The 25,793-nt window shown below is 41.4% G+C and overlaps 1 protein-coding gene across 1 annotated transcript in view; it reads right to left on the reverse strand.

The window, feature by feature from the left end:
- MAMDC2 (MAM domain containing 2) overlaps positions 1-25,793 on the reverse strand; it is a 124,569-nt gene that overhangs the window by 32,540 nt on the left and 66,236 nt on the right. Inside the window, exons 6-9 of the mRNA XM_054583036.1 lie at positions 18,456-18,712; positions 14,796-14,889; positions 8,951-9,094; positions 5,910-6,175 (exon numbers count right to left, since the gene is read on the reverse strand). Coding sequence (XP_054439011.1) covers positions 5,910-6,175; positions 8,951-9,094; positions 14,796-14,889; positions 18,456-18,712 — 761 coding nt within the window. The remainder of the gene's footprint in view (positions 1-5,909; positions 6,176-8,950; positions 9,095-14,795; positions 14,890-18,455; positions 18,713-25,793) is intronic.

Raw genomic sequence — 25,793 nt, forward strand, 5'->3', positions numbered from 1 at the left:
CTCTCCTGACATCTGGTTTTTATGGGAAAGCAGTTTGGAGAGAAGTGTTGCCTCTCCTCATTATCCTCTCTGGTGAACTCGAGTCTCAAAGTAACTCAATTAGCTGCTCTCTCTTTAATAGTAACGTGGTGGAGAAAAAAGATCAGGAAAACCATTTTATGAGACCTGTCCTTTCAAAATGTTTCTAAAACATTAAAAAGTTATTTTGGGCTGTTCTTGATTGTGTAAAAGCAACCATTTCATTCAGAAAATCCAGTACCATTAAAGTAAAGATTCAATTCTGACTTGATTTTCAGTTTACAGAATACAACAAAAATCAAGGTACTACCCATGGGCAGAAATACCCATGTACTAAAGAGATGTTACCTATGAAACATCCTAAGGATCAGGACCCAGAGAAAATTTTTTAGTGTCATTCATTTTTCTTTCTCTCTTTTTCCAGCTGCATTTAATAAATTCTAACTATGGTGCCAGGTACATGGTAAGGGCTTTACCTGATGCATCTCATTTGATCTTCACCATAATCCTGTGAGATAGGTACTACTAGTCACCCATTTTACTTATGAAGAAAGATGGGGCTCAGGAAGGTTACATCACTAGCCCAAACTATTAGGCATAAGTGGCACAGACCCCATAGCCCAGGTTTATGCACTATGCTCTATTTCCCTCTAGCCCACAGCTCTCCCTTGTCTGTATTGAACCACCTTGAATTTTGACCCCTCCTAGGAACCAAAGTTATTTCCAAAATAGAATAGGTTTTCATTAGTAATAAAGTCCTAGAAATTTTTAGGAATCTTGAGATAGGTTTGGGCTCCCATTCTCACCTGATCCTATACTTTCTGTGTTAGTCAGGAGAGGTCTGGGAAGCATAAAGGCACAGTATAAAAAGTACGGGTGAAAAAGGTGAAGGGATTAAGAAGTACAATACAGGCAAGAGAATGTAAAGTACAGCATAGAGAATATAGTCAATAATATTGTAATAACTATGTATGGTGTCAGATGGATACTAGACTTACTGGGGGGATCACCTTGTAAGTTGTACAAATGTCTAACCATGATGCTGTACAGCTGAAACTAATATTAAATGTCAACTTTAATTTTTTCTTTAAAGCATGGATTCTGGGGTCAAAAAGGCCTGGATTTACCTCTCAGCCTTGCCACTTAATAGCTGTGTGCTGTTAAACAATCTCTTTAAATTTCTGCCCAAGCTTTCCTCATCTTTTAAATGGGGCTATAATGCTTTTTTTCCTAGGGTGCAATAGCATCAAAAGAATACTTGCACGTTGCCTGGCACAGAATAAGTGTTCAATAGAAGTTCCGGTTGGTGTGACAACATTACACAGAATCCATCGCACAGCTACTTTGCTAGAAAGGTCTCAGGGAAAGTCTTGCCATTGCTATCGTTCCTTAAATATATATATATATATATATTTTTCCCCATCAAACAGTAGACACACCAGGGGAGATAGCAAGGGAGTTGTTAATTGAATCAGCCCATTGTGCTTAAAACAGGCTGGGTAAGAATTAATAGGGGAAAGAAAAGTTATAGAAACATTCAGAGTGAAGGCATCTGGGAAGCCCAGATGAGGTAGCATGTGGGTATTAGGGGTCAGGAAGGAGAAGAAAAAGGGAGAGAAGCTGAAAGCTTTGACTTCTTTCCAGTTCTGTCCAGGCTGCCTCTCCCTCAGCTCAGCTCTGGTTTCACATGACAATTCATTGAAAGGTAAATATAATGTTCACAAAAGCAGGTTATACTAACAAGCAATGCAAATGTAAGGGATTGTTGTTATTACTTTGTATATGCAGCATATTCAAACATATCTACCAAACATTCCCACTAGTGAAAATTAGCATCATGATTAGGCTAGGTGCAGTCAAAATTTAGATACATGGCTTTTGAGCTAAGGAATGGGTATGAAACACAGCCATTTGCTCTCTTTTAGATGGGCCCTGACTAATCACACTTAACTGGCTTTAGGCCTGGGGTGGTGAGGACATAAAACAGAGGCAAGGAAGGTTCTTTCCCACAACACTGCAGCCTTAAGCTCTGAGCTTAGACATTCATTTCTAGTAGAACACAGCCCTGGGTTAGTCTTACTCTGAATTCTAGGACGCCAAGGGCACTAAAAGAAGATATATTACTTTCCTTACAGGAATGTTGTGAATATTAAATAAGAGATGTCTATGTACCAAGGATAAAAACTTTGAATACCCATAGAAAAACTGCTCCAAAGGGCAAGCTTCAGAGTTAGATAGAACATGGTTCAAATCCTAGCTCTGCCACTTACCAGCCTTAGGAAGTCAACTCATTTGTTATGTTATTTATTTTTTATTGACTTTTCATTATTCTATTTATTCATTGACCACATAAGTACAGAACCAAAGTTATTGATCAAAATGTTACTGATGATCTACTTTGCACCAGACACAGTGCTATAGATACAGAAATGAACAAGAGTGACAGAGTTCCTGTCCTTCTGAAGATGGTATTTTTATGGGAGAAAAGAAATGAAGATAATGAACATCTTGAGCATCAACATTTTAAAGGCCTCCCAGGTGATTGTAATGAGGGTCAACAGCCACGGCTCAAACGTCAGAACCTGACAGTCATCCCACGGACAATCCCTGAGCATCAACTGTGTGCCAACTGTCTTCTAGAGGTTTGGGGTTCCAACGAGAAAAGTAAGGAAGAAGGAAATTTAAAAAAAAACCCGGCTAAAAGAACATTATGCAGTCATAAAAAAGAGTGAGGTCTTGCCACTGATAACAACTGTGCTATGGGCATAATGGTAAGTGAAATATGTCAGACAGAGAAAGATGAACACTGTTTGATCTTATTTATATGGAAGCTAATAAAGTAAAACAAAACAGAACACAAACCCAAGAGAACAGATTGGTGGTTGCCAGAGGCAGGGGTGTAGGGAGTGGGGAAAATGGGTAAAGAGGATAAAACGGTACAAACTTCCAACTATGAAATAAATGTCATGGGGATATAATGTACAGCATAGTAACTATTAATAATACTGTATTGTATATTTGAAAGTTGCTTAGAGAATAGATCTTAAAAGTTCTTATTATAAGAAAAAAATTTTTTGTCACTATGTAGGGTGATGGATGTTAATTAGACTTATTGTGGTGATCATTTTACAATACATACAAATATTGAATCATTATATTATATACCTGAAACTAATAAAATGTTAGTTATATACATTATTGTATTATATTATACACTATATAATATGTTGATGTTATTTTACTTTATTATATTAATATATCACATATAATATGATATAAATATATTAATAGTCTATTGTTATTATATTAAAGTCAGTTAATACTTTAAGAAAAACTAAGATTACAAAACCAGTAAATGGTGGAATGACGATTTGAAACTAGAAGCTCCTGTGTCTATGCTCCTCGTCATTGTCTTATACTGTCTTATAGATGATAAATGGGAGGCCTAGGATGCCCAGGAAACCCTAATCTATCTCTGGGGCCAGAAAAGGATACTCTGTGGAAGTGAGGTTTAAGCTGTGATTAAGAGGAGTCTAGGCAGAGGAAACAGTGCGCAATGACCCCAGCTAGGAGAGAACAGAGTGTGTTCCAGGAATTAACTGGGCAGTGCAATTCAAATGGAGAGAGCAAGAGGCAAGCTGGAAAGGGGACTAATGCCAGAGCCCTTTCCCTAAGAGCACTTGGAAGCCTTAGGGTTTCTGTCGGGGAAAGATTCCTCATGAGAACTCTGCTGCCTGGGGAACCGAGATGGGAGCAGGTCAAGAGTGGATTGCAGGAGGGATGGTTTCTTTTTAACTTCAGCTTTCAGAATCAACTTATAGACAATGGTTCTCTTCCAAGGATGGTGTAGCACCTCTGAGCCATTTGAAATGTGTGGAAATAATTTAGGTTGCTGCAGATGTTAAAAACCCAGTAATGTGAGGAATGGCCCCCAAAGGCCATCATCCGAATGCAAAGGGGGCCCACACTAGGAAATCCAGCCATCGGTAAAGCCAGAGACTTCACTGTAGAAATAGAAATGTTATAAGTCATGATAATGGAAAAGCAATTGCATAGCTGAGAGACTTTGAGAAATGGAGAGGGTCAAAGAGGTAAAGGGAAATGTAAGGGTTGAAAGTTTATTCATCTTCCATAGTGGGTGTTAAGAGACACTCTAAAGTTTATGGGTCCAAAAATAGATGGTTAAGTGATTTAAAGTTATAAAGGGAATGGAGAGAAAAGTAAAAAAAAAAAAATACAACTATAACTAAATTGTGAGGAGAAAGAAAAGGAGAAGAAATGTTACAATATAAATAAGCTAAATTCCTTATTTTTCATAGCAGGGAGTCAGCAAATTCTGCCAAAGTTAATGAATCAAGAAATGAAGGTGGAAATACAATATTTAACATTATAGAGGAAACCATCAGAAAATAAAAAACGGAATCAAAGTTTGAGTTCAGGGTAGGGAGTGGTAAGGGAAAGTCTGACCTTTCATTTTCTCCCTTCTCTGAAATACTGTTTGTATGTTATTTCCATCTGTATATGTTAACATCAGTGAACTTTAGTTTCCTACTTAATGCATGCCTCTGTGGTGGATGTCAAAGGTCTCTCGTTCTCTGAGGAGCTGGTTCTCTTTAGCAGGGACCTGTGGAAACTACGGGCCACTTTCAGACATGTGTGTCGAGTTCTGTAGTGTCCCATCTGCTCATAGGCACTGGGAAGTTTCTTTCGAGGCTAGGAGTACTTCCCTAGGCCCCCACCCCCTGCCCCAGGACTCCCTCCATGTTTCCTTCAGTGACTGGGGAGGAAGGGTGCAGTTGCTGGGAGCAACGGAGATCAGCCTAAGAAGAAAAGGGAAATTCTCTGAGGCACCCTTATTTGCTGGAGGGCTTGCTTCCATTCCATGGGAGTCAGGTAAGAGCAGGGACTCACTCTAAAGAAATGGGCAAATTCCTAAACAACCCTTGTGTCTGTGAGTAGAAGATATGGGGGAAAGGGTGGAGTGGGGTGGGTGGGGGCAGGAGGTGGAATCCTGCAGGGTCTGAACCTTAGCCCTGCAAATACCAGGGCAGCGGAGCCTTTTTTTATCACTCTTTTTTATATGTCCAATTGGTAGAACCCCTCCTCGGCTCTTCTCTATTGCTTTTCTGTGGAAGTGAGGTTTAAGCTGTGATTAAGAGGAGTCTAGGCAGTGACAGTGGGCAATGATAGCGATAGTGAGATCATATGCTGTTGGTGGCTTTCATGCCTGCATCTGAATTTTCTGTCACCTGTGACCTCAAGGGTGAATCTGAGCCTTGCTTACCTTTATATGCCCTGCACTGAGCATATACCTAATAAACGCCGGTTGAATAAAGGAATAAATAAACAAATGGATGAATGAATAAATAAATGAAAGCCAATGAATGAATGAAATGCTTATTATACCCCATTTTCAAAACATTAGCAAAACAGAGTATGGAGTACAACAAAAATTCCATTAATTTCTGGTGCATTCCTGATTGTGTCAATCTGGTGCAAGTCTGCTTGTTTGTGTATTTGTGTGTGTATTTGTGTGTGTGTGTGTGTGTGTGTGTGTGTGTGTGTGTGTGTGTGTGAACTGTGGTTTCAAACTAAAGTTTAGCTGTTAAACTTGGGCTGTTAACATATCCCCCATTTTTTGACTATCCTCAGGGAATCTGAGACACAAACAACAAGCAAACTCCCTAGGTGGCCATGATTCTGAGACACAGAAAACTGGAAAGAGCTGAAGGATATAATTGTGCGTGGCTGGGGACAGCATGTGGGTGTGGGACTGTCAGCTTGAACAGAAGAAAAATAACTTGCCACCAGTGGAAAATAATTAAACAGAAATTCATTAATCCAGACCAGCAACTGCAAATGAACAAAGGATTGTGCTGGTCCCACTGTACCTTGGTAGGCATGGGCTTTTTAAAGGATATTTCCACTTGCATCCAAACACCCCTTGGGGACTCCAGCACGGACCAGATCTTCTCTTGAACCACGTGGTTCTCTTCAAAGATATAAACGGCTAGGGTGTCACTCATTTTTAAAAACCCATAGATAGCGTAATAAAAACGTAGGCAATACTGCAAGTTTCCCGGCAAGGTGGTACCATAGAGCCTTCCAATGTAGCCAGGCTGAGATGTAAACTTTGTGTTGGCCAGCAAAAAATATCCTGTGAACATGACAAAGCAGTCAGTGTATCAGCAATGAAAAGTTTAAATAATCTAACCCAGGTAAACAAATGGAAGAATTTCGTTCAAGTAGTAGAATTTGTCAAAAGACTATTTCCACAGACTTTAAATGGTAAAGCATTTTCTAATATTCATGGTTTAATAATAGAGTATACTTATACTATATTGCCAATAAACTTCCAATTCTAAGTAAACTTCATAAACAAGTATAGATTTCCAAATGCGTATGCCCAGATCATGGTCATCAATCAGGATTTATAATTTTCATGATCATGGGCCAACCAGCTACTGAGTCACAGCGAACATAAAGACCAGAGCAAATTTTTCCTTCTCTCTGCAGCGACCAGTAGAGATGGAGAGATTACAGGCTGGCCTTGCAGTCCTGGTCTTATGTTAAACCTGACCCTGAAGAACAGGTTTTTAATCAGATGGACCTTCCCAGATGCTGAAGTTCTGTATTCTCCTCTTATTCTTCCTAATAACATAAAGAAAAATAAAATCAATAACCTCCCTCCTACCTGCTCCACCGCCTCCACAGTAAACTTAAAACAAGTCTATGTATCTTAGAAAGCCTGGGCAGAGAAGAAAATGATAATACATGAAGTCCTTACCTAAAGTCATAGATAGGTTCTGTGACTTAAGTGAAAAGACATTAAGAAAAAAAGTTTTACCATAGGTTCATTGATGTGTACAAGAGTTATGTTCCTCTGGCATCTCATCAATGTTATAGCCAAATGAGGTAGACTGAAATGGCATTATTTGAGGACCTGCTGTACTCTAGATTTTTTCTTTTCCTTTTCTGCTCCTTCCTTATTAATTTTTTTGGGTGCCTCAGTCTTTGCTATAGAGTTTAGTTTTACCCAATTATTTAACTCATTTAGCAAAAAGTTCTGTGGTATTTCACAGGAGTGGTATTGTGAACTGAATTGTATATGAATATGTTGAAGCCCTAACCCTCAATGTGACTGTATTTGGAGAGAGGACCTTTAAGAAGGTAATTAAGGTTAAATGAGGTTATAGTTGCGGGGTTTTAACAGGACTGATATCATAAGAAAAGGAAGAGACACCAGAGATGTCTCTCCATGTGTACACACACAGGAAAGGCCATGCGAGGACATGCTGAGAAGGTGCAATCTACAAGCCAGGCAGAGAGGTCTCACAAGAAACTAACCCTGACAGCACCTTGACCTTGGACTTCCAGCCTCCAGAACTGTGAGAAAATAAATTTCTGTTGTTTAAGTCTCCCAGTCTGTGGTATTTTGTTATGGCTGCCCAAGCAAACAGATAACCAAATGATAGCGAGCAATCTCTCTGAAACCTAAATTTAATCACTCCTTTCTCTACGTAACACCTTTCAATGGCTTGTCATTCCCTTTAGGATAAAACCCCAAGTGCTTACTCTGGCCTGCTACACCCGTGATCTATCTCCCTCTGTAACTTCTTTTCCTGTGTTCTCCTCCCCGTGGTGCAGCCACGCTAACCTACCCACCCCCTGGAGTGTCCAGCTCTTTCCAAATTCGAGGTCTGCACAGGTGCTGGTCCCTCTGCCTGGATGGCTCCCACTCTCCTGGCTGATAACCACTTTCCTCGGAAGTGGATTCCCTGAATCCCCAATCAATTTTCTCTCAGAGCTCACTCTTCATCATTTCTTTTTATGGCATTTACCACAGGTTGTGATTATGAGTTTATTTGTGTATATATTTGTCTAATTTTTCTCCCGTCTACTGAAATGATCGTCAGCCAGAGAGCACAAGCTTCATACCTGACTAGGGCACTCCTGTGCCCCGAGAAGGTAGTCTGGCCAAGATCAGAAGAGGTGTTTGTAGGCCCTATGTTTCAACAAGTTAAGCAACCTCTGAAAAAATAATACACAATCCCAGTATAATATTGCAAAGGCCCCTTGCAAGGTTTTTCCTCTGGCCCATGCCAGGGAGGAGCCCTGAAACCTAAGTTTCATCAGCTTTCTGGTAAATTCACCCCAGTGCCCAATGTATACATAATTGTTGAATAAATAAATGAGACACTAACCCTTCGAGAACCAGCCCTTTCTTCTAGTTTCTACCGCAGTGATCTCTGTAAGGGAGGCCATTAAGCCATATGCAATCCTTATACAGGGAGCTCAAACTGGTTTCTAAGAGTCCCTTGTAGATATACCCATCAAGTGCCCACCCAACATTTCCAATAGCTTTTATTCCTCCCTAACATGGTTTTTATTGTAGTAAAATGCCCATAACATAAAATTTACCATTTCAATCATTTTCAAGTATACAATTCATTGGCATCTAATACATTCATTACGCTGCACAGCCACCACTGCTATTTGGTTCCAGAACATTTTCATCACCCCAGAAGGAAATTCCGTACCCATTAAACAGTAACTCCCCATCTCCCCCTCCTAGCCCATGGCAACCACCAACCTTTTCATCTGCAAATTGCCTGTTCTGACTATTTCATATAATTGGATTCTAATAGTTTTCAAAAGGTACTTCTCCATTTAAAGTAAAGAGCAAGATAATTTCCAAAAGTTTAACTATTATTTAATTGGCAAAAACTTTTGCTAGCCCAGCAACTTGAATTCCAATTTAAAAAATGGTCAAATACCATTTGTCTTTGCTTCTTTACAGCTGCCTTTTTTAAAGTGGGTGCCTTGGTAGGTGTAGAATAAGAATGGACAACGGAGCATGAACACTTTCCCCTTTCCTCTCCTTCACCATTCCCCCCGACCAAAGCCCCACATGGACAGATTTCTGGTTTACCTAAGCCGGAAGTGTGGTCACCAGCCCGATACATGTTTGGCTTTACTTTTACTCGGGTCCAACCCGGACCTTCTTTATCTTGGTAAAAGTTGCAGAGACCGTCCTCAAAATTGCAGCTTGCTGCCAAGGCATTGAAAGGAAACTCTGAGAAAAGGAGAAATAAAGTTAAAGCAGGCTCAAAACAAGGCTTTCAAAGGACTACATCAACTGATTGACAAATATGTACACATTTGTGCCAGGGGAGACCGGAGAGTTAAAACACAAGAAAATATTTTTACCCTAATGGCACGCTGACAGGTTAGCATCAAACCAACATGTCAGCATGGCAGGAAAATTGTTCTTTCCCGTCCCTAAAGGGATGGAAGGAGGGAGTTATTTTTATATTCTATATAAAAGACTTCAAAAGAAATATCTTTTCATGCTGTAAAGATTGCGAGCATTTATTCATATACTTCACAATTTGAAATTCATTCATACAAATTTCAAAGATAGAAAGAAAGAGAAAAGGTATAGATTTTAGGAAATTCTTAATTTCTCTTTAAGACATATATTTTAGAAATAATCTTTTTCAGAAATAATTTTCCTTCGTTGATTAATCTGTGTCCGAAGCACAGCCACTCTCTATTTATAATTGACATTTGTAGTAGGAGCTGATCTGGAAGAAAATCATTACTTAGTGTAAATCATGCTGTTCAAAAAGATACACCAATTCTGTCACCCATACTACTATTATTTGGGCTTTTGCTGAATTCCAGTATCATTTACTTTGGTTTATAGATATTACCTCATCCCAGATTTCTTGGAGGGAATGGAATACAAAATATTTCTGTTCTTTTAAGAATAACTTGTCCTAGCAACAAGTGATTGCACATCTCACTGTTCTGATTGCTTTTGAAGCCCAGAGGGAATGTGACAGTTTCAGATACACTAGCCAAGTGCGATCCTGTTCTGCATGCTGACATCCACTGGTCTAATTTTTTAGGGCAAGAGAGAGGGAGACACTCTTGAATCCCTGGAAAACCATCCCTACAGGGACATTTGTATCCTGGGAGCAGTGATGTGATGAAACAGGCAGCTGTTTAGAGACAAAGACTCGGTATACTCTCAGTTTATCAGTTTCCAAAGCAAGAAAACATAAAAGGGGGCTGAGGAGCTGGCCCAGACCAAGGTGACAAAAGAGGCATGACAACCAAATGCTACAGAGAGTCAAAGATTCAACCTTGGCCCAGGAAAGCCAACAGCTATAAATGACATTCTTGAGGACACTGGCAAATTAGTATATGGGCTATAGTTTAGTTGATAATACTCAATCAGTGTTAACTTTCCTGAACTTAATAATTATGTTGGAGAATGTGTTTGGTTTTAGAAAATGCACACCAAAGTATTTAGGGGTAAAGGGGCATAATGTCCACAACCTACTCTTAAATGGTTGATAACGTAAATATCGTAAAATGTTAACAATTTGTACTATACACCTAAGTAAAGAGAGTATATGGGAGTCCTTGATAGTATTGTTGCAAATTTTGTCTGAGTTGGAAATATACAAAAATAAAGAGTTATAAAAACACTAAATTAGGAAAAAAAAGTGACTAACATCACAAAGACAATAATAGGAAGACAATGTTCCTGCATAACTGGAACCTGATTGTGTCTCAGATGATACGCCTTAGCAAGTGCACAGAATGAGCACCCAGATAGGAGAAAAGGAAGTGAGGAGAATCCTCGGCTCTGAGACTGGTGGATTGGCCCCCACACTGCTCTGCCTCACTCTGCCAGGATCAGGGAGTATCTTTAGGCCACAAAGTCAGTCTTTCAAAAATGACAATGACCTCATACAAACAAGGATCCTTTGACGTCCCTCCATGGAGATTTGATGTCATGGGACACCCCACAATGGTCTCCAGCCTTAGTCACCCCTCTGCCACTGAGTAATGAAAAAGTGGATGAAAATTTAAAATCTACAGATGGCTGTCTAGCTCAGAAAATTGTGTGGCATTCTGCAAAGCCATGCTCAATGAGAACAGCAGGTCAGTGAAATTACTCATCAGGAGTGTATAGCAAGAAATATACCCCTGGGTGGCCACAAGAGAACCATAACCCATTTATTAAGTATATAGGAGAGGGTGGGAGGTGGTATTAAAAGCTGAAAGTAAGCAAGGATCAGTTCTCTCCATGGTGACAAACTGAGTCATACAGAAAAGAATTTTTTTTTGAGGATGAGATCAATATCTAGTCTTAAAAGTGGATTTGTCCAGAATCTTGAGAAGGTCTGATAAAAAGAAAATCTCAAAAGCATATACCCAGAATGCTTTTTTGACCAGCAGATAGTCTTTAATCCCTGAAGATAGGGCCTGAGGGCCTGTCTGTGGCCTAATATAAGCTCCCCAGAGATCTGAGGTGGGAGAGCCATTGCTTCGAGCTTGTTTCAGAAGCATTTGGTCAAGTGGGACCACAACTGAGCTACTGTGGAATGTTAATGACATATTTGAAGCACAAGAAGGAGTCAGGCAGTTGGAAACTCCTGAGCAGTAGCTCATCAGAAAACAAGTTCCCCAACAAGTTACCAATAAGCATTATAATGTAAGATTTAGTTAATCCCTTGCTTTCGGACATTTGAATTTTTAGAAATGAGAGGCTTTGAAGATAATCTGATCAGATGGAGGGTCCTGTCATTTGAGAAGAATTGTTGAGGATGTGTTTCTCATCTTTTGCTCCGCTTCTTGGAGTTCACTCAGATGAAGTCAGTGTCAGCCCTGGAGAACTAAAAGGCTCATCAGCCCCTGTGGTGCTGGAGGGATTTGGGGTATTGTGTGCCTTTTCGGCTGCTGAATTTGCAACAGTGGTTTTATTGTAGCACAAGCCAGCCGGAAAGTAGGCTGAGACAGCTCAAAGCTCGTTTGGGGAAGAGACTGAATGGGACCTGGCACCAGACAAAGGCATCATGATGGAGCAGATGCTGGGCCAGTGACCAGCCTGGGGAGGTGCTTCAAGGCCTCTGAGCTAAGGAAGACTGTGGCAACTTCAGCTGTAATGAAAACAACAATTGGAGCCAGGTTTCCAATGGAACAAGAGGTCTGGGTAGCATGTTGATATTGGTGAATAACAACATTGGTCAAGACCGGGATTTAGAGACATCCTTTGAGACATATCCATGAGTGTCAGGCCCCTCCCAAGTCCCTGGCCTGGGTATGGGGTGGACCCAACCTCAGAGAGGAGGCTGGGCCTGCACAGTCAGAGCAGTGAAGCTTTCCGTTTGGGGTTGAGCATTGAGGTGGGATTCCTAGAAGTGAATGGAATCACCTGTCAGATATGCAAGGATTAACAGCCTTAAAACAGAGCCTATTCCTATGATCTATTTTAGACTTTAGATCTAATGGTGGAAGGGAGAGTTTTTTGGGAGAAAAAGCTTGGAGAGGGAAGTGCTGGAACTTAAAGTTGGGGGAGTGGGGAGGTCTTGCTGTCTTCCAGAGCATTCTGGGGAAATACTTGGAGAGCAACATGACATTGGGCTTTAACCCCTGCGACTCTGTGGGGGGGCGGTCTCAGTTCAGGAAAACTGGATTAATTCTAAACCCAACCAGATTGTAGAAATGAAATGCTTCATGTGCTGAAACAATTCCTGTCTTGGCCTACTAGGGAGGTGAGGGGAGATGCTAGATCCAGCTGGGAAAAACAGAGACAACAAGTCTGGAGCTAACGAAGATAAAACAAAGTGTTGGCACCTGTTATGAAACAGATGGGCATAAACTATTTGTGAAGTGTAAGATGAAGTTGGAAAACCAAAGGGCTCAGCTTCTGAGACTCAGAATCTGGCTCGCAGCTGCTTAATGAGACACAAAGCCGCTCCAGCTTCCTCATTCATCGAGTCAGTGCCCTTTGCTGCTTCTCTTTAGTTTCAATCTGAGCCCCTGGTCTCCAGAGAATGGGTGGGATTATTTTGAAAATTAAGTAAATAATATTAAGTTTCATGAACAAACATTTTCTGTGTGGCATAATCTGCTAAAGCCTTCACAGACATTAACTTATCAATCCGACAGCACTATGGAACAGATTCTTCCATCCTTGTCATATAAACGTGGAAAGAGTCACAGAGAGGTTAATTAACAAGGCCAAGGTCACACAGCTTGTAAGTGGCCAAGTAGGGATGTGAATCCAAAGTCCTGGCTCTCAAGCATAACACTAGGATCACGTGTTTAAACAATTTTAAAAGCAAAGTTGGTATGTTGAGAAGTTCTGAAGACCAATTTGGAGTCTTGTTTGACCTAACTAAATAAAAATGTGAATTTCTGGTGGTCCTTGTGGAGGAAGGATCTTTATGAAGGCTGGATTTACAGACTGAAGTGCCACCACACCTTTTAGTAAATGGCCCTTATTTTGCTGGATTCTCCTTTCCTTTTATCAGTCAGTAGGAAGGAGCAAACATATATTCTGTCTCTTTTTAAAAGGGAGAGTATTTCCAAACATTACTTCTAAGGTGGCTCAATAGATTCAATGACCTCCCAGCTGCCTCTTCACTGGACTCACTATATGGTACAGACACTCAATAAACACCCCTTCTTACACACATGACACTTGGAAATATAAATGTTCAATGTAAATGCTTAGTGACAAGAAAAACTTTCTAAAAATAACGATAAAGAGGTTTTGAAACTGCTATTAACATCACTGAAATATTAACTGGAGATGGAATTAGGGAACAATCAGTTTTAGAGAAGTAAAACAATTTTGGTTTTTGTGTTCTGCCAAATTTAGAGACTCTTTTAGTCTTTGATTACAGTTTAAATAATTTTCATGAAAATATGTAAATCCAGTCTGGTTCATTCTGTTTCACTAGTTTTTATTTAAAAATTAGAATTAGTAAAACTAATATTTGGTATCAGCAAATTAGTACATCTCTCTAATTTTGGGGTGACAGTTTAGCCTGAGAGGAAAATATTATCTTTCTTAGTCCCCTTGGTTGTGGAATATATCTGAAACCATATCAAATTCTAGATGAACTCTATCTTAAGTGGAAGCCAGACTATAAAGGTCAAGTTCAAAAATGTATTTTCCATGCTTCAGACCCAACAGGAGGGCTCAAAAATAAAATGGGGACACCACAGTGTCTCCCTGGGGCCTCTTAAGGAAACAAAGTCACTAAAAGGTAAGGCCAATTGCGTTTATCTGCGTTACCATTAATAAAGTGTCTGACTTATTTTAAAACATTTGTTTTCTAATTCACTTTGAATTCATTTGCTTACCTATTTTTCCAGAAAGTAAAAATGTCTTCTCTTTTCTAAATACCAAGTTTATGGAAATTACAAAATTAGCCATGATAAAGTAACCTGAGGGTTTACTTAGAGAATTTAAATTGAAGGCATAATATTTAGTGAAAAATCATCATAGATATATATACCAAACACTAATGTCTTTAAACATGAGGATATTTATAGGTCTTGGATACATAAAATTGGAGTTTTCATAATTCCACTTAGTAGATATTGAGATTTTTTTCTACCTCTACATCCATCTGTCTATGAACCCAAGATAACCATTGAAGAGAAAATTGGAAAAAGAATGACTATTATTTAATTTTCACTTGCTGAAAATTAATAGGTAGGGTAGATGAAAATTCCTGAACACTTGACAAGGGCCTGTGGTGTCAGAAGAATTAGATTCACTCTGTGAGAAGAAAAAAAAAAAGTAACCAGAAAAATGGCTATTGAGTTAAATAATTTTTTAAGGATGAGATAATAGGAAAGGTAAGGACATTAGAAAGAATTAAAGCAAGTCCTGATCATAGGCATCTGTTGAGAAGGTAAATTTCAAATGTGAGTGAGGAAAAAGAAAAAAAAGAATTGCTTACCTGTCTGATTTTGGCAGTAAACAGGAGAGAAAGAAATATCATCCAAGGCAACATATCCTCCTTTGGGACCATTGAAAGCAACTTCAAAAATAATCTATAGAGGAAAATGATATAGTGTGCTATAGGTTTACATATTTTTTGTTAGGCTTAAGTGCTTTCATCGCTGATTTAAAATGATGTGTCAATAAGCTAGGAGATGCCAAGTTATAAATACTTAAGGAATCATGTTCCTACACAGAGGTGTTCGGGCAGCTCCCTCCTCAATCCACAGTCTCTTTTAGGAAAAGTAAAGACTAAGCCCTAAGTTGTATTTTATCGGTGAACTTTATCCTCTCCCTTGACTGTCAGCTAAAGTGCCCACGTCACTTTTCTGATAGAACTACCAAATTGACAATTTGCATTATGAACTTGAATGAAAGGAACAACAGGTTACTTGCAAACAGCAGACTAGGTTCGCTTCGTGCACTGCACAGAGGACTAAGCCCCTCTAAGGCCCTTGCCCTTTCTCATACATGAAATTCTACGCAAGGGTCCAGGACAAAATGCGACAATCAGTTCTGATGGCTAAGGCATAATCAGCCCCAGAAATTCTACACATGGATATCAGAATTCCAGGCATGTTTGAATGGTTAGAAAAAACATAGGGTTAATGAGTTCGACCCCTTTAATTTTGCCTTCTCTCACTCTGAGTTCAATGAACCACCTTCTGCCTGTGACCACGGGGATCGGGTGTGCTGAGCACAGCATTCACCTGTATCAGGAAAACCACCCAAGTACAAAGCCTGCTCTTGTGAATTGATAGCATGAGAAGATGCAGTGTTTAGTAGAGGCTGAAACTCAAATGCCTACAAGGTCCGGGCAGGTCATGACGTGGGCTTGGTGTGACGTGGCAGGAAGGGTGCAGACTGTGGTGAAATGGAGAGCCCCAGCCCTGCCCGGAGGGGGCGGCTACCCCTTTGTCAACTGCGGACGAGTGGGGATTCAGGCCTAATATGTCTGGATCTACCAAATGGTCAAGAGGACCTAAACGTCTAGATTTTTACTTGAATGGATTTTTTAATGTTGGCAATTGATTTAGAAATTAAAACGAAGTAAACAACAAACAAAGACAAAAAACCAAATATCACTATAGCAGCAAGGCAAATTATTGGGGGCAAGATTTGACTCATAGGCTTCTAGTTTTAGGCCTCTTCTGAAACGAATAATGTCTTGGAGGCAGACAGACCAGAGTTCAAATCCCATTTCCATTGGTTACTAGCTTAGTGACCTCGGGTACATTGTTAAACCTCCCAGTGCCTCTCTTTTCTTATTTATAAAATAGGTAAAATAATACTTACCTTGTAAGACTGTTGAGATTACATGAGAAAATGTATATAAAGATCCTAGCACACAGAGTCAGGTGTACAACTAAATTCACGCCTTGTTCTCCCCAGGCTGACCGGTCTTGAACTCACATTCAGACCTGGGCCCAGGTCGCCACTAATTAGCTCGAACAGGCCCCTTCTTTTCTCTGGGTTTCAGTTTCTCCATTTTTTGGAAGGGAAAAAAAAAGAGCTTGGGCAAGATGATTCCTAAGGTCTCTTTCAGCTTAACAGCAATAGTCCTGCAGAGGCTTGTACCTGGACTTCACAAAATCCAAGAGCAGGCCTGAAAGTTTGTCTCTGGCAAGGTGAGAAGTGCAGAGAACAAAGGGAACAGATGTGGGCAATGTGAAGGGGCAAATGAAGTTTTACACTCTTAACACTGCTCCATGCAACCTGATAAAGAAAGTGAATGGCAGAACTTATCTTAGTGAGCAGGCCAAATAAGAATGTTATCTTGGATCGGGATATGCTAATATGCTCTTCGCAGCCAATGTGCCACTCTTCCGCTCAGAAAGAGGGTCTCAAATGCTTGTTTTCCTTTTTAAAAATTCATTGGAATATATGATGGCATTAAATTCACCAATTTCTGCAGGATATGTCTCTTTTCCTGGCAATTACTGAGAGCAAATAATCCTAGCATAATGAGTTCAGACTACTGGAGCAAAATCATCACACATGTGCGTGAATCAAAAGGCTATATATTAAAGTTTAGTACTGCCCTGAATTGTAACATTTCAGCTTTAATTTAAAAAAGAAATGGGTGATGTCTCAGCCATACAAATGTTGCCCAATGAGTTTATGGTTGGGTGGAAGAAGTTCACAAAGAAAATGTTATCAGTGTGTGTGTGTGTGTGTGTGTGTGTGTGTGTGTGCGCGCGCGCGCGCTATTTGACCTTAATTGAAATAAAAAATTTCTGAAGCAGTATGTGCATTTCTCTTTTTCCTTGTACCCCAAGCTCACAGAAGATTTTCCACTGGGCTGCAAGAGCAAATTGAGGCCTGGTGAGCCTTTGGGATAGGAAATAGCACACATATTGCAAAAGGCACGGTGCTCTCTCTGGGGCTGTATAGGGTGGGGGTGGGGGGATGGGGCAAAGGGGGATCTGAGGAGGGTCAGGGGAGTGGCAGGCTGTCCGCAACCCTGGCACTCTCGGACGCTCCACATCAGGGGAGCAGATGACACCACTGAAAAGCAGAGGATAATCCACTCCTTTTACACTTTAAAGGGAACCGGGAAAGATACTGCAAAAAGGGCAAAGTGACAAGAAAGGGACGGTAACAACCTACGGTAAATAGGACTACTTGGAGCTCCAAATCTGCAGCCACAATGCTGCCCTCACTGACTGCAGAGGTCCTATGGGGTCCTCAGACAGAGCTAAGCCTCCTCCTCCAGCTTTCGGTCAGATTTTAGTCCAGGAACTTTTCTAAGTGCCCTGGCACTCAACAGCTGTGTGACCTAGATAAAAGATGACAAACTTCTTAGACTCTCCATTTCTGCTTTCTCGTCTGTAACATGGGGGTATTTATATTTACTTTGGTGGATTGTTGTAAGGTCTAGAATACGTATATAGATATAAATATGCATTAATATATGGGCTTAGAAAAAAGACCTTTCAAGGACAAACACCAAAATGTTATAGTTCTCATCTTTGCCTTGTTGGCCCAGGCTGTTTTAGTTTGTTTTGCTTTCCTGCATTTTCCAATTCTTCTGCATCAGAAATTTATCACTAACAAACTAAAAAAGTTTTAAAACTCAAGCACCAAGGCTTGTTTCAAATTTGGATCACAGTCATAAATTTCTTTCTGATATTTATGACATTATTTATACTATAAAGGAGAAAAGAAGAATTTTTTTTTCTAGAAAGACTATTCCCTCACATAAGGGAATAGAAATAACCTTCCTTATAACATTCTTTCATAACTGCCCTCAGGAATGAAAGTTTGAGAGTGACTTTCACTTAGGAGGCATTGATCTCCTTTGACCTTCCTATAACCATAGTGCAAGGTTCAAAGGGAGAGTGTGCCCCTAAAGTCTAGTTGGTTGACTGGCTTTTCCATATTTGTCCTTAGAAAAAAATAGCCTTGTTAGCAAATGAATGTGATGAAGGAGGAAGGCAGAAGGGAATATAAAGGAAGGGAGGGAGGTGGAGGAGGCTGAGAAAGTGAAAAGAAAAAAAAGATTGAGACACAGCCCAAAAGAAAGAATGAGTGTGAGATGCCGCGCCTCCTGATCTCCATGCCTCTGTGTGGGCCAGCCCTGCACAGCGGCCCGTCAGGGCACACCTGGAACACCTACCTCCATGGGGTACGGAGCGTTGAACTCCACTTCGGCGAGGTTCCAGGCAGGATTCTCTGGAGCGTTGGTTTTCCATATCTCCTCATAAACACCGGCCACATCCCGAGTATAAAGAGAGAAGACGTTGTCATTGCCCTGCTGGAGCTGGTAATAAAATGACAGGCAGCCAGACATTGGGGCCGTGGTCATCGGGGAGATGAGCTGCGCCACCTCCTGGAAGTGCTTGATGTAAACCGAGTCCACATACATGTAGTGGCCTGAAAACCACACAGAGAAAACACAGCATGAGACAGGCTGGGGGATTTTCCGATGAAATGGTGGGACTCTGGGATTTACTTTGAAATTATCCAGTGAGCGTGGTGGAGAGGAAGCAAAAGGGTTACAGATGAAAGCAGTTTGGCCATGGATTGATGAATATTGAACCTTGAAGACAAATACATGGGGTTCATTGTGCTCTGCTAAATGCAAGGTAAGGACCATTCTTTTTTATTTCCTTACTTTTGACTGAAGCGAACATACATTTAGAAAGGTAGATGTATCATCTGTAAAGTGCTTGAGTTTTCACAGCCTGAACACAACTGTGGAAAGAAGCAGAACCCCAGAAGCCCCCTTCCTCCAAGCCGCCTTTGGGTTAATAAGGTTTCTAAGAACATATCAAGCATTCCATCTGTCCTTAAAAGACATAGAAGGACCTTCTTATACACCTTTACAATACATACAAAGCGTCACTGCACCTTCTTTGAATGAAACTAAGATTTTTGAATTCATAAGGAGTGACAAGTTGTATCCCTTTAACAGAACAAGTAGGTCAATCAACATTGCAGATAGGGTTAGGATTTGAAGGTCAAACTTGTGATACCACTCTTGGGAAGGCTTCAGTGGGCTTTGGACCTAGAGGCTGACCTCCATTAGAGACATTTTGGTGAAACTGAGAAATGGTGAGGCAGAAGGGGGAGGAGCCTGGATTTGGCCATTGAAAGTACTAAATTTGAATCCTGCTCTACCTCTCACTAGCCCTGTGACCTTAAGTAAAATACTGAATCTCTCTGGTCTTCAATGCCCTGATCTCTAGAATGAGCATCAAATACTTTTCTCATTAGGTTGATATAAGTATGAAATGAGATTATGTATATGAAGTGTTTATCATATGCCTGTCACATTGTAATTGCCTAACATAATTATAATGAAATAAAGTAATGCCATTATGGATTCTAATACCATGTTCCCCCTACTGTCTGTTTAATGTAAAGTTGAAGCTATTTTTATTAACAATTTTGTCTGAATTTATTTAAGCTGCAACGACAGAGGAATGCTATGCAATGTAGCTTCCATAGGCTGTCCTTCTATTTGCAAGCTCAAAACAACTACAGCCTAATATTTTTATCTTTATTACATTATGCCTCGTTGATGAGAATCCCTTTTATCTTTGGCAAAATAGGAATATATGCATTCACACACTGGACACTTTGCCTCTAGCACTGCCCAGTATGTGGTAGCCCTTCAACCAATGGTTATTCAAAGCACAAATATGGTCTCAGAAAGGTCCTCACCTCAACAAGGCAGAGGAGAAAGATGGACAAATCAAAGCTTATTTCCTCCTGGTAGCAAGTTGTTCAACCCCTTGAATAACCTTTCTTGTTTAAACCTCATTTTTCTTATCAACTCACCAAGTCTTGCAACTGTGAATAAATGGGGATCACAAACTCAGGTGCTCAGAAAGCCAACTGGATCAATTATATGATTTAAGTAGATTGGGTCAGAGAGAACAAAAAGGAGGGTAGTAAATTAGTTGCCAATATTCGAAATCATATTCATCAGCAGTGAGGAACAGAAATCAAGCCTCTCTGGAAAACTCAGAAAATCTGGTAGCCCTGGGCCCATGTTCTCTCGCTGCAGCAAGCGGCTGGTGGCAAAAGCGGCGGCCCCTTGCTGGACCTGTGTCCTCCAGCCCATCCTGAGAACCCGTCCCTCTCCTCCCAGCTGATGGCCTGACATCCAGGCTGTTGCTGCAGGCTTTTCCCACTGGAGCTCAAAATACAGATTTTTATCACAAATCTATCTATTTTAAGTGATATCCTTGTTTTGGTTTGCTAAGGCTGCTATAATAAAGTACCACACACGAAGCAGCTTCAACAACGGAAATTTATTGTCTCACAGTTTTGGAGGCTAGAAGAATAAGGTTAAGGTATCGAAAGGATTGGATTCTGCTGAGGGCTGCAAGGAGAAATCTGTTCCAGGCCTCTCTCCTTGTTCCAGGGGTTGGCTGGCCTTACCCAGGTTCTGCCTCTGTGTTCGCCGGATGTTCTCCCTCTGTGCGTGTCTTCCTCTCTCTCCAAATCTCCCCTTTTCATAAGGACACCAGCCATACTGGATTTTGGGCCCACTCTGCTTCAGGATGACCTCATCTTAACTAATATCTACAACAATCCTATTTCTAAATAAGGTCACATTCTGAAGTCTGGGAGTTAGAACTTCAACATATGAATTTTGAGGAAATACAATTCAACCCACAATACCTTCCACCATAATTTTTAAAACTTTGTGTCAGTGCCAAATAAACATATCTGCAGGCTGGAAACAGCTGATGGAAACCCAATTTGCCATCCCGGAGAGAGATTTTAAAGGAAGAATCAGAATGGCAGACTGAACAGAATCAAAGAACCTCTGATACGCAAGGAAGGCCATGCTCCGATGCCCTCTTAGCTAAACGAATACAATAAAATAATCTTTTATTTTTCAATTACAGCTGAGATACAATATTGTATTAGTTTCAGGTTTATAACTCAGTAATTGGACTTTATATAACATACAAAGTGATCACCCCAATATACCTAGTACCCCTCTGACACCATACATAGTTCTCACAATATTACTGACTATATTCCCTATGCTGTACTTTACATCCCTGTGACTATTCCGTAACTACAATTTGTGCTTCTTAATCCCTTCACATTTTTCACCCATCCTCCCAACACCCTCTTATCTTTTACCCAGTCCCCCAACTCGATCCTTCTCCTGCCACCCCAGCGACCACCAGTTCTCCAGAGAGGAACTTTTTAGTGCCCTTGGTAATAATGTCTTATCAATGAAACAATCTCTTTCCAAGATATGCCACTGGGGGAACCGGGTAGAAGAGCTATAATACCTTGTTCACCTGGTACCTCATTGTGGGGGCATGGAGGTGGGCTGCTGACATTTCCTTCATTTGAACTTGCTGCATGGACCACAGCTGACTGACAGCCACCTGCTGACTCACATGTGGATCCACAACAGTGTTTGTGCCAAGGCCACACCATACTGGGCTGTTCTCAGCCAGCGGCCAAGCCCAGCAGGGGTACCAGAGCAGGGCCAGTCTCTGTGACACGGGGCTCCTTGGCAGCTCCCCATGGGCCCAGCTCCTCCCCTTCATGGGCATCAGCCTTCCGTCTGGTGCTGCAAGCTCTCCCACCCAAGGCTGCATCATGGCTTTTGTGGAGCCTAGGCATGGGCACCTTTCTCCATAAAATGCATTAAAAATTGTATGTTATAACTGCATTGGTATAATGATAAATATAACCTAGGACTCATATTTGTTGTCATTACATTCACTTTTATTTTGATTTTAAAATAAATAAAATATAAACATTCTCATAGATCCCTAAAAATATCATGGTGCCTACGTACTGGGACTGCCATGCCTAATGGATACACTGACCTGGCCCAGCTCCTCCAGCTCTCTCCCCAGTTATCCCTCACAGTCATTTCCCCTGGTTAATCCCTGTCACACCTGACTCACACAGCCATGAGCAGGGAAATCATTCCACCCAGTGTGGGGAACACCTCCAAAGACCCTCAGAGACCCTCAGTGTATCTGGGAGAGAGCTCACAAATCCACTTGAAATTACTCATTCTACTTCCAGAGTGCATGATAACTTGCTCAGGGAAATGTCTCAGACCCTGTCCCATTATGCATTATCTTCCTCAGAGTTGTCAGAAATCTGACCATCTTCTTTAAAGGCTAGTTACTCACCTGCTGTGTGAACAATATTTTAACTCCTGAATTTGCAGTTAAAGCCCCTCATTAAAAACACATGCATAAGGTACTAGGCCAACTGAGCCACAATCATATTTCTGACCCAAGAGAACATCCAGCAAACATAATGTGATCTGCCCAGAGTGAGTCAGAGAGACTTCTGGGAATAAGGACAGGACTGCTGACAAGCCTATTATGGAACCACTAGACTAGACCACATACTGCTTCCCCTCAACCCCCCCGCCGCACAGCCTGGCTCCTATCACTCATTCCTTGCTGTTGTTGGGTACTGTTTACTGACAACCTGAATAAGACTGTTTTTCACTGGAAAATAAAGGTAGCTCATCATAAGTTTATCATCTCAGTTGAAGGGGCAGGGGTGATACAAGAATCACCAGGTGTCTTCCCAGGCTGAGTGTGTGTCATTGTTGGGTACAACCTGCTCTGATCAAACAGTTGGCTAGTTGTGGACACCATGTTGTGTACCATTTCAAGGGGAATGAAAAAGGTAGCCTGGAGTTCTCATGAAATTGTGTGTAGTGTCTGGTATTATGAGGATTTTCCTGCTTAGTTCAATGAGGCCAACCCTCCTATCTGGTTCTAGAGCCTCCAGAATTTCTGGGAGAGGCAATTTTTATTAGATCCTTTAAGTGTGAGTAGGATGAAATGAGGTATAGACAGACCCTATGTAGACAGGATCCAATAATCCACCAAATCATTGGGGACCCTATAGGCCACCAACATTTGTAAGTATTATATTTTAATTGGAAATGAAGGTCTATGAAAGAGACAATGGGTTCCCCACAAGATTAAAAATTGAGAAGTTTGTTGCTGCTCTTCTAAAGTCTGTGCTCCTTTGCCACACTCTAGCTGGGAGCTGGTCTATTTCCCCTTAAGTCTGGATTATACACTAAAAGCCTGCAGTTTCTAGGGGAAAGACACAATTTCCAATTCTGTTGAAGGACCAAAGCTCTCAGCGATGCCAGCCAGAGCCCAGACCCCTCTGGCAGCAACCGCACATGCGCACCTTCCTCCTCTCCTGCAGCAGCCCCTGGGTTGGCTCGACTTGTCCTGGGGAACGAGTGGCCCCTGCGAGTTCACCATTTTCCCTTGAATTAGGAAAGGAATTTTGAGGGAAGTCCCTAACTTTTATATTCAAACAGTCTGGCTAACCAGGATTCCACAAAGATTGCCCTTGGCTTGGCTGCCAGGCCTGAGGCGTTCTCTGACTCAGCTGTGATTCCGCCCGTTGGCCACATGTGTGCTCTAGCTGTGACGCCTGCATCCGTGTCATGGTTGTCTGGACAAGCCGTCTCCTGGACAAAGGGGAAACTTTGGTCTGCAGAAATGTGTGCCAGCTGGAAACACTCACTGGTCTGCTGCCATTGCGAGGAGGCAGCAACCAAAGTTACAGGTTATCATGCCTGTTCTCCTGGTTTATGAATCCAACAGTTTTCTTCAAGAACCTTTTGTTCTATGGGTTTGGGTGAATTTTACTATAATAGAGTCAGATTCTAGCCTTTCTATACAGCTTTCAGGGATGGCTAAAATTTAAATGAATATGAAGTAGGACTTCCCCTAGTCCCTCCTAAGACCTCAATGCCAAGAACCATGGGTGATAAATATGTCTGTTTTCTAAAGAGCAGTGCAGACCATCAATGGAGAAAATGCTGCATTGCAGCAGGCCTGGCAGCTAAGCCGGCTCCACCAGACTGAGCCCATCTCTTCCCTCCTGCCTGTATATATTCAATATAACAAGACCAGAGAGGGATCAGAGAGACTAGAAACAGGGTTTCTTTGAAACAAGTTGTCATGGGGCTGCCCTGACATGTGCTTCCTTTTGACCCCATCCCCTCCTCTAGGGAGGGGGAGGGAATGTGTCCTGTTCTTACCCAGATCCAAGAGAGGAGTCTTAAGGGAACCACTTGCAGAGAGGGTGGCAGAGGGGAACTCCATCTAACCACAGCCCCACCCATGCGTGCAGAAATTCTGCGATGGCAGAGTTCTGTGATTGCCTTAGGTTACCAGACGGGGGTGGTCAGCGTTACTGGGAGAACTTGATGAGTGGAAACTGGAGTTTGTGGGGCACTAGAGCTGGTGTTTGACTCTTGACTGCATGGATCTAAAGGTGAGATGGCTGTAGGAGGGACATAGAGGTGGGGTGGAGTGGACAGAAAGGATTTTGTTGCCAGTGAGCTGTATTTCTAGAGTTTGATGGGGTAAAGATTTGAGTTTTCCCGTAGCTAAGGTGGGCCACTCAGACAATAGCTGGGCTCGGGTGCCTTGAAGGATTCCTCTCCAAAGGACTGCATGGAGGGTGGTAGATTCACCAGAATGGGGCTGGCTGGGTGCACCACTACTTACAGGTGATAAAGGGGTTTCGGGGAGGGTGCATCGCTTCTGCCTGGGAATAGTGAAGTGGGATTCTCTGTCGGCCATGAGAGAAATGACCAGCATTTGGACTCCTCCAACACAAAGGGCATCAGCTCCAGATTAAACAGGGCTGGTCACATAAAACCTTCTGTCCGCTCCCCTTCCCTTTTTGTTCCACCCTCATGATGCTTCCCCCTACCCGGGAGGAGCCAGGAGCAGCACCACGAGTGGGGGAAGGGCAAAGGAGAGAAGTGCGAAGAAATAAAGCATGAGCGCTCTCTTTACTGCCCTACTGCGCTCTGGCTGGGGAAGTATTTGAATTGAATGAGATTTTCAAATTTTGACTTGACTGGACTTAATCCTTTATTGTTTTGTTTTTTTCTTTCCTTCATAATTACAGATAACAGTGGTTACTTGTACAACCTCCACAAGTTAAAGGAACTGTCCGATGAAGGATAAAGTGCACTTTTGTAATGAACTTAATCCTTTAAAATGAAAATGGTAAGTCATCCAAGGACAGGGAATGGAGAACCAGGAGAGATTACACAAAGGCAATGGGAAGAAAATTAATAAAGCTGCCTCCCTACTGAGCGCTTAGGCAATGAACCAAATGGATCGATGCAGAGAGCAAATGAATAGGTGTTGTTAAGATGACGCTTGAGCTCAATCTGAACTGAAATGAGAAAAGAGTGTCATGTATGGAAGGATGATCCATCCATCGCAGGGTCTTCAATGGAATAAAATAATTCTGATGTTATTATAGGTTTTGAAACTTTGGTCAGCTCCTTGTACAGTAGTGCCATGGGTAGATTTAATTTTAAAAATCTCAGCAAAGACATATATTTCCCTCATTATTTTTCCAGCAATTATTTTCTTTTTGCTAAGGCAGGTAGAAAACAGTAATGGTCTGTCAGTAGGTTATGTCCTAAAAGATTTTTGTTTCACTTCATAAA

This window comes from Pteronotus mesoamericanus, unplaced genomic scaffold (genome assembly GCF_021234165.1).
Source record: "Pteronotus mesoamericanus isolate MK-2021 breed Mesoamerican mustached bat unplaced genomic scaffold, CSHL_Meso_final contig_73, whole genome shotgun sequence".
Classification (NCBI taxonomy): domain Eukaryota; kingdom Metazoa; phylum Chordata; class Mammalia; order Chiroptera; family Mormoopidae; genus Pteronotus; species Pteronotus mesoamericanus.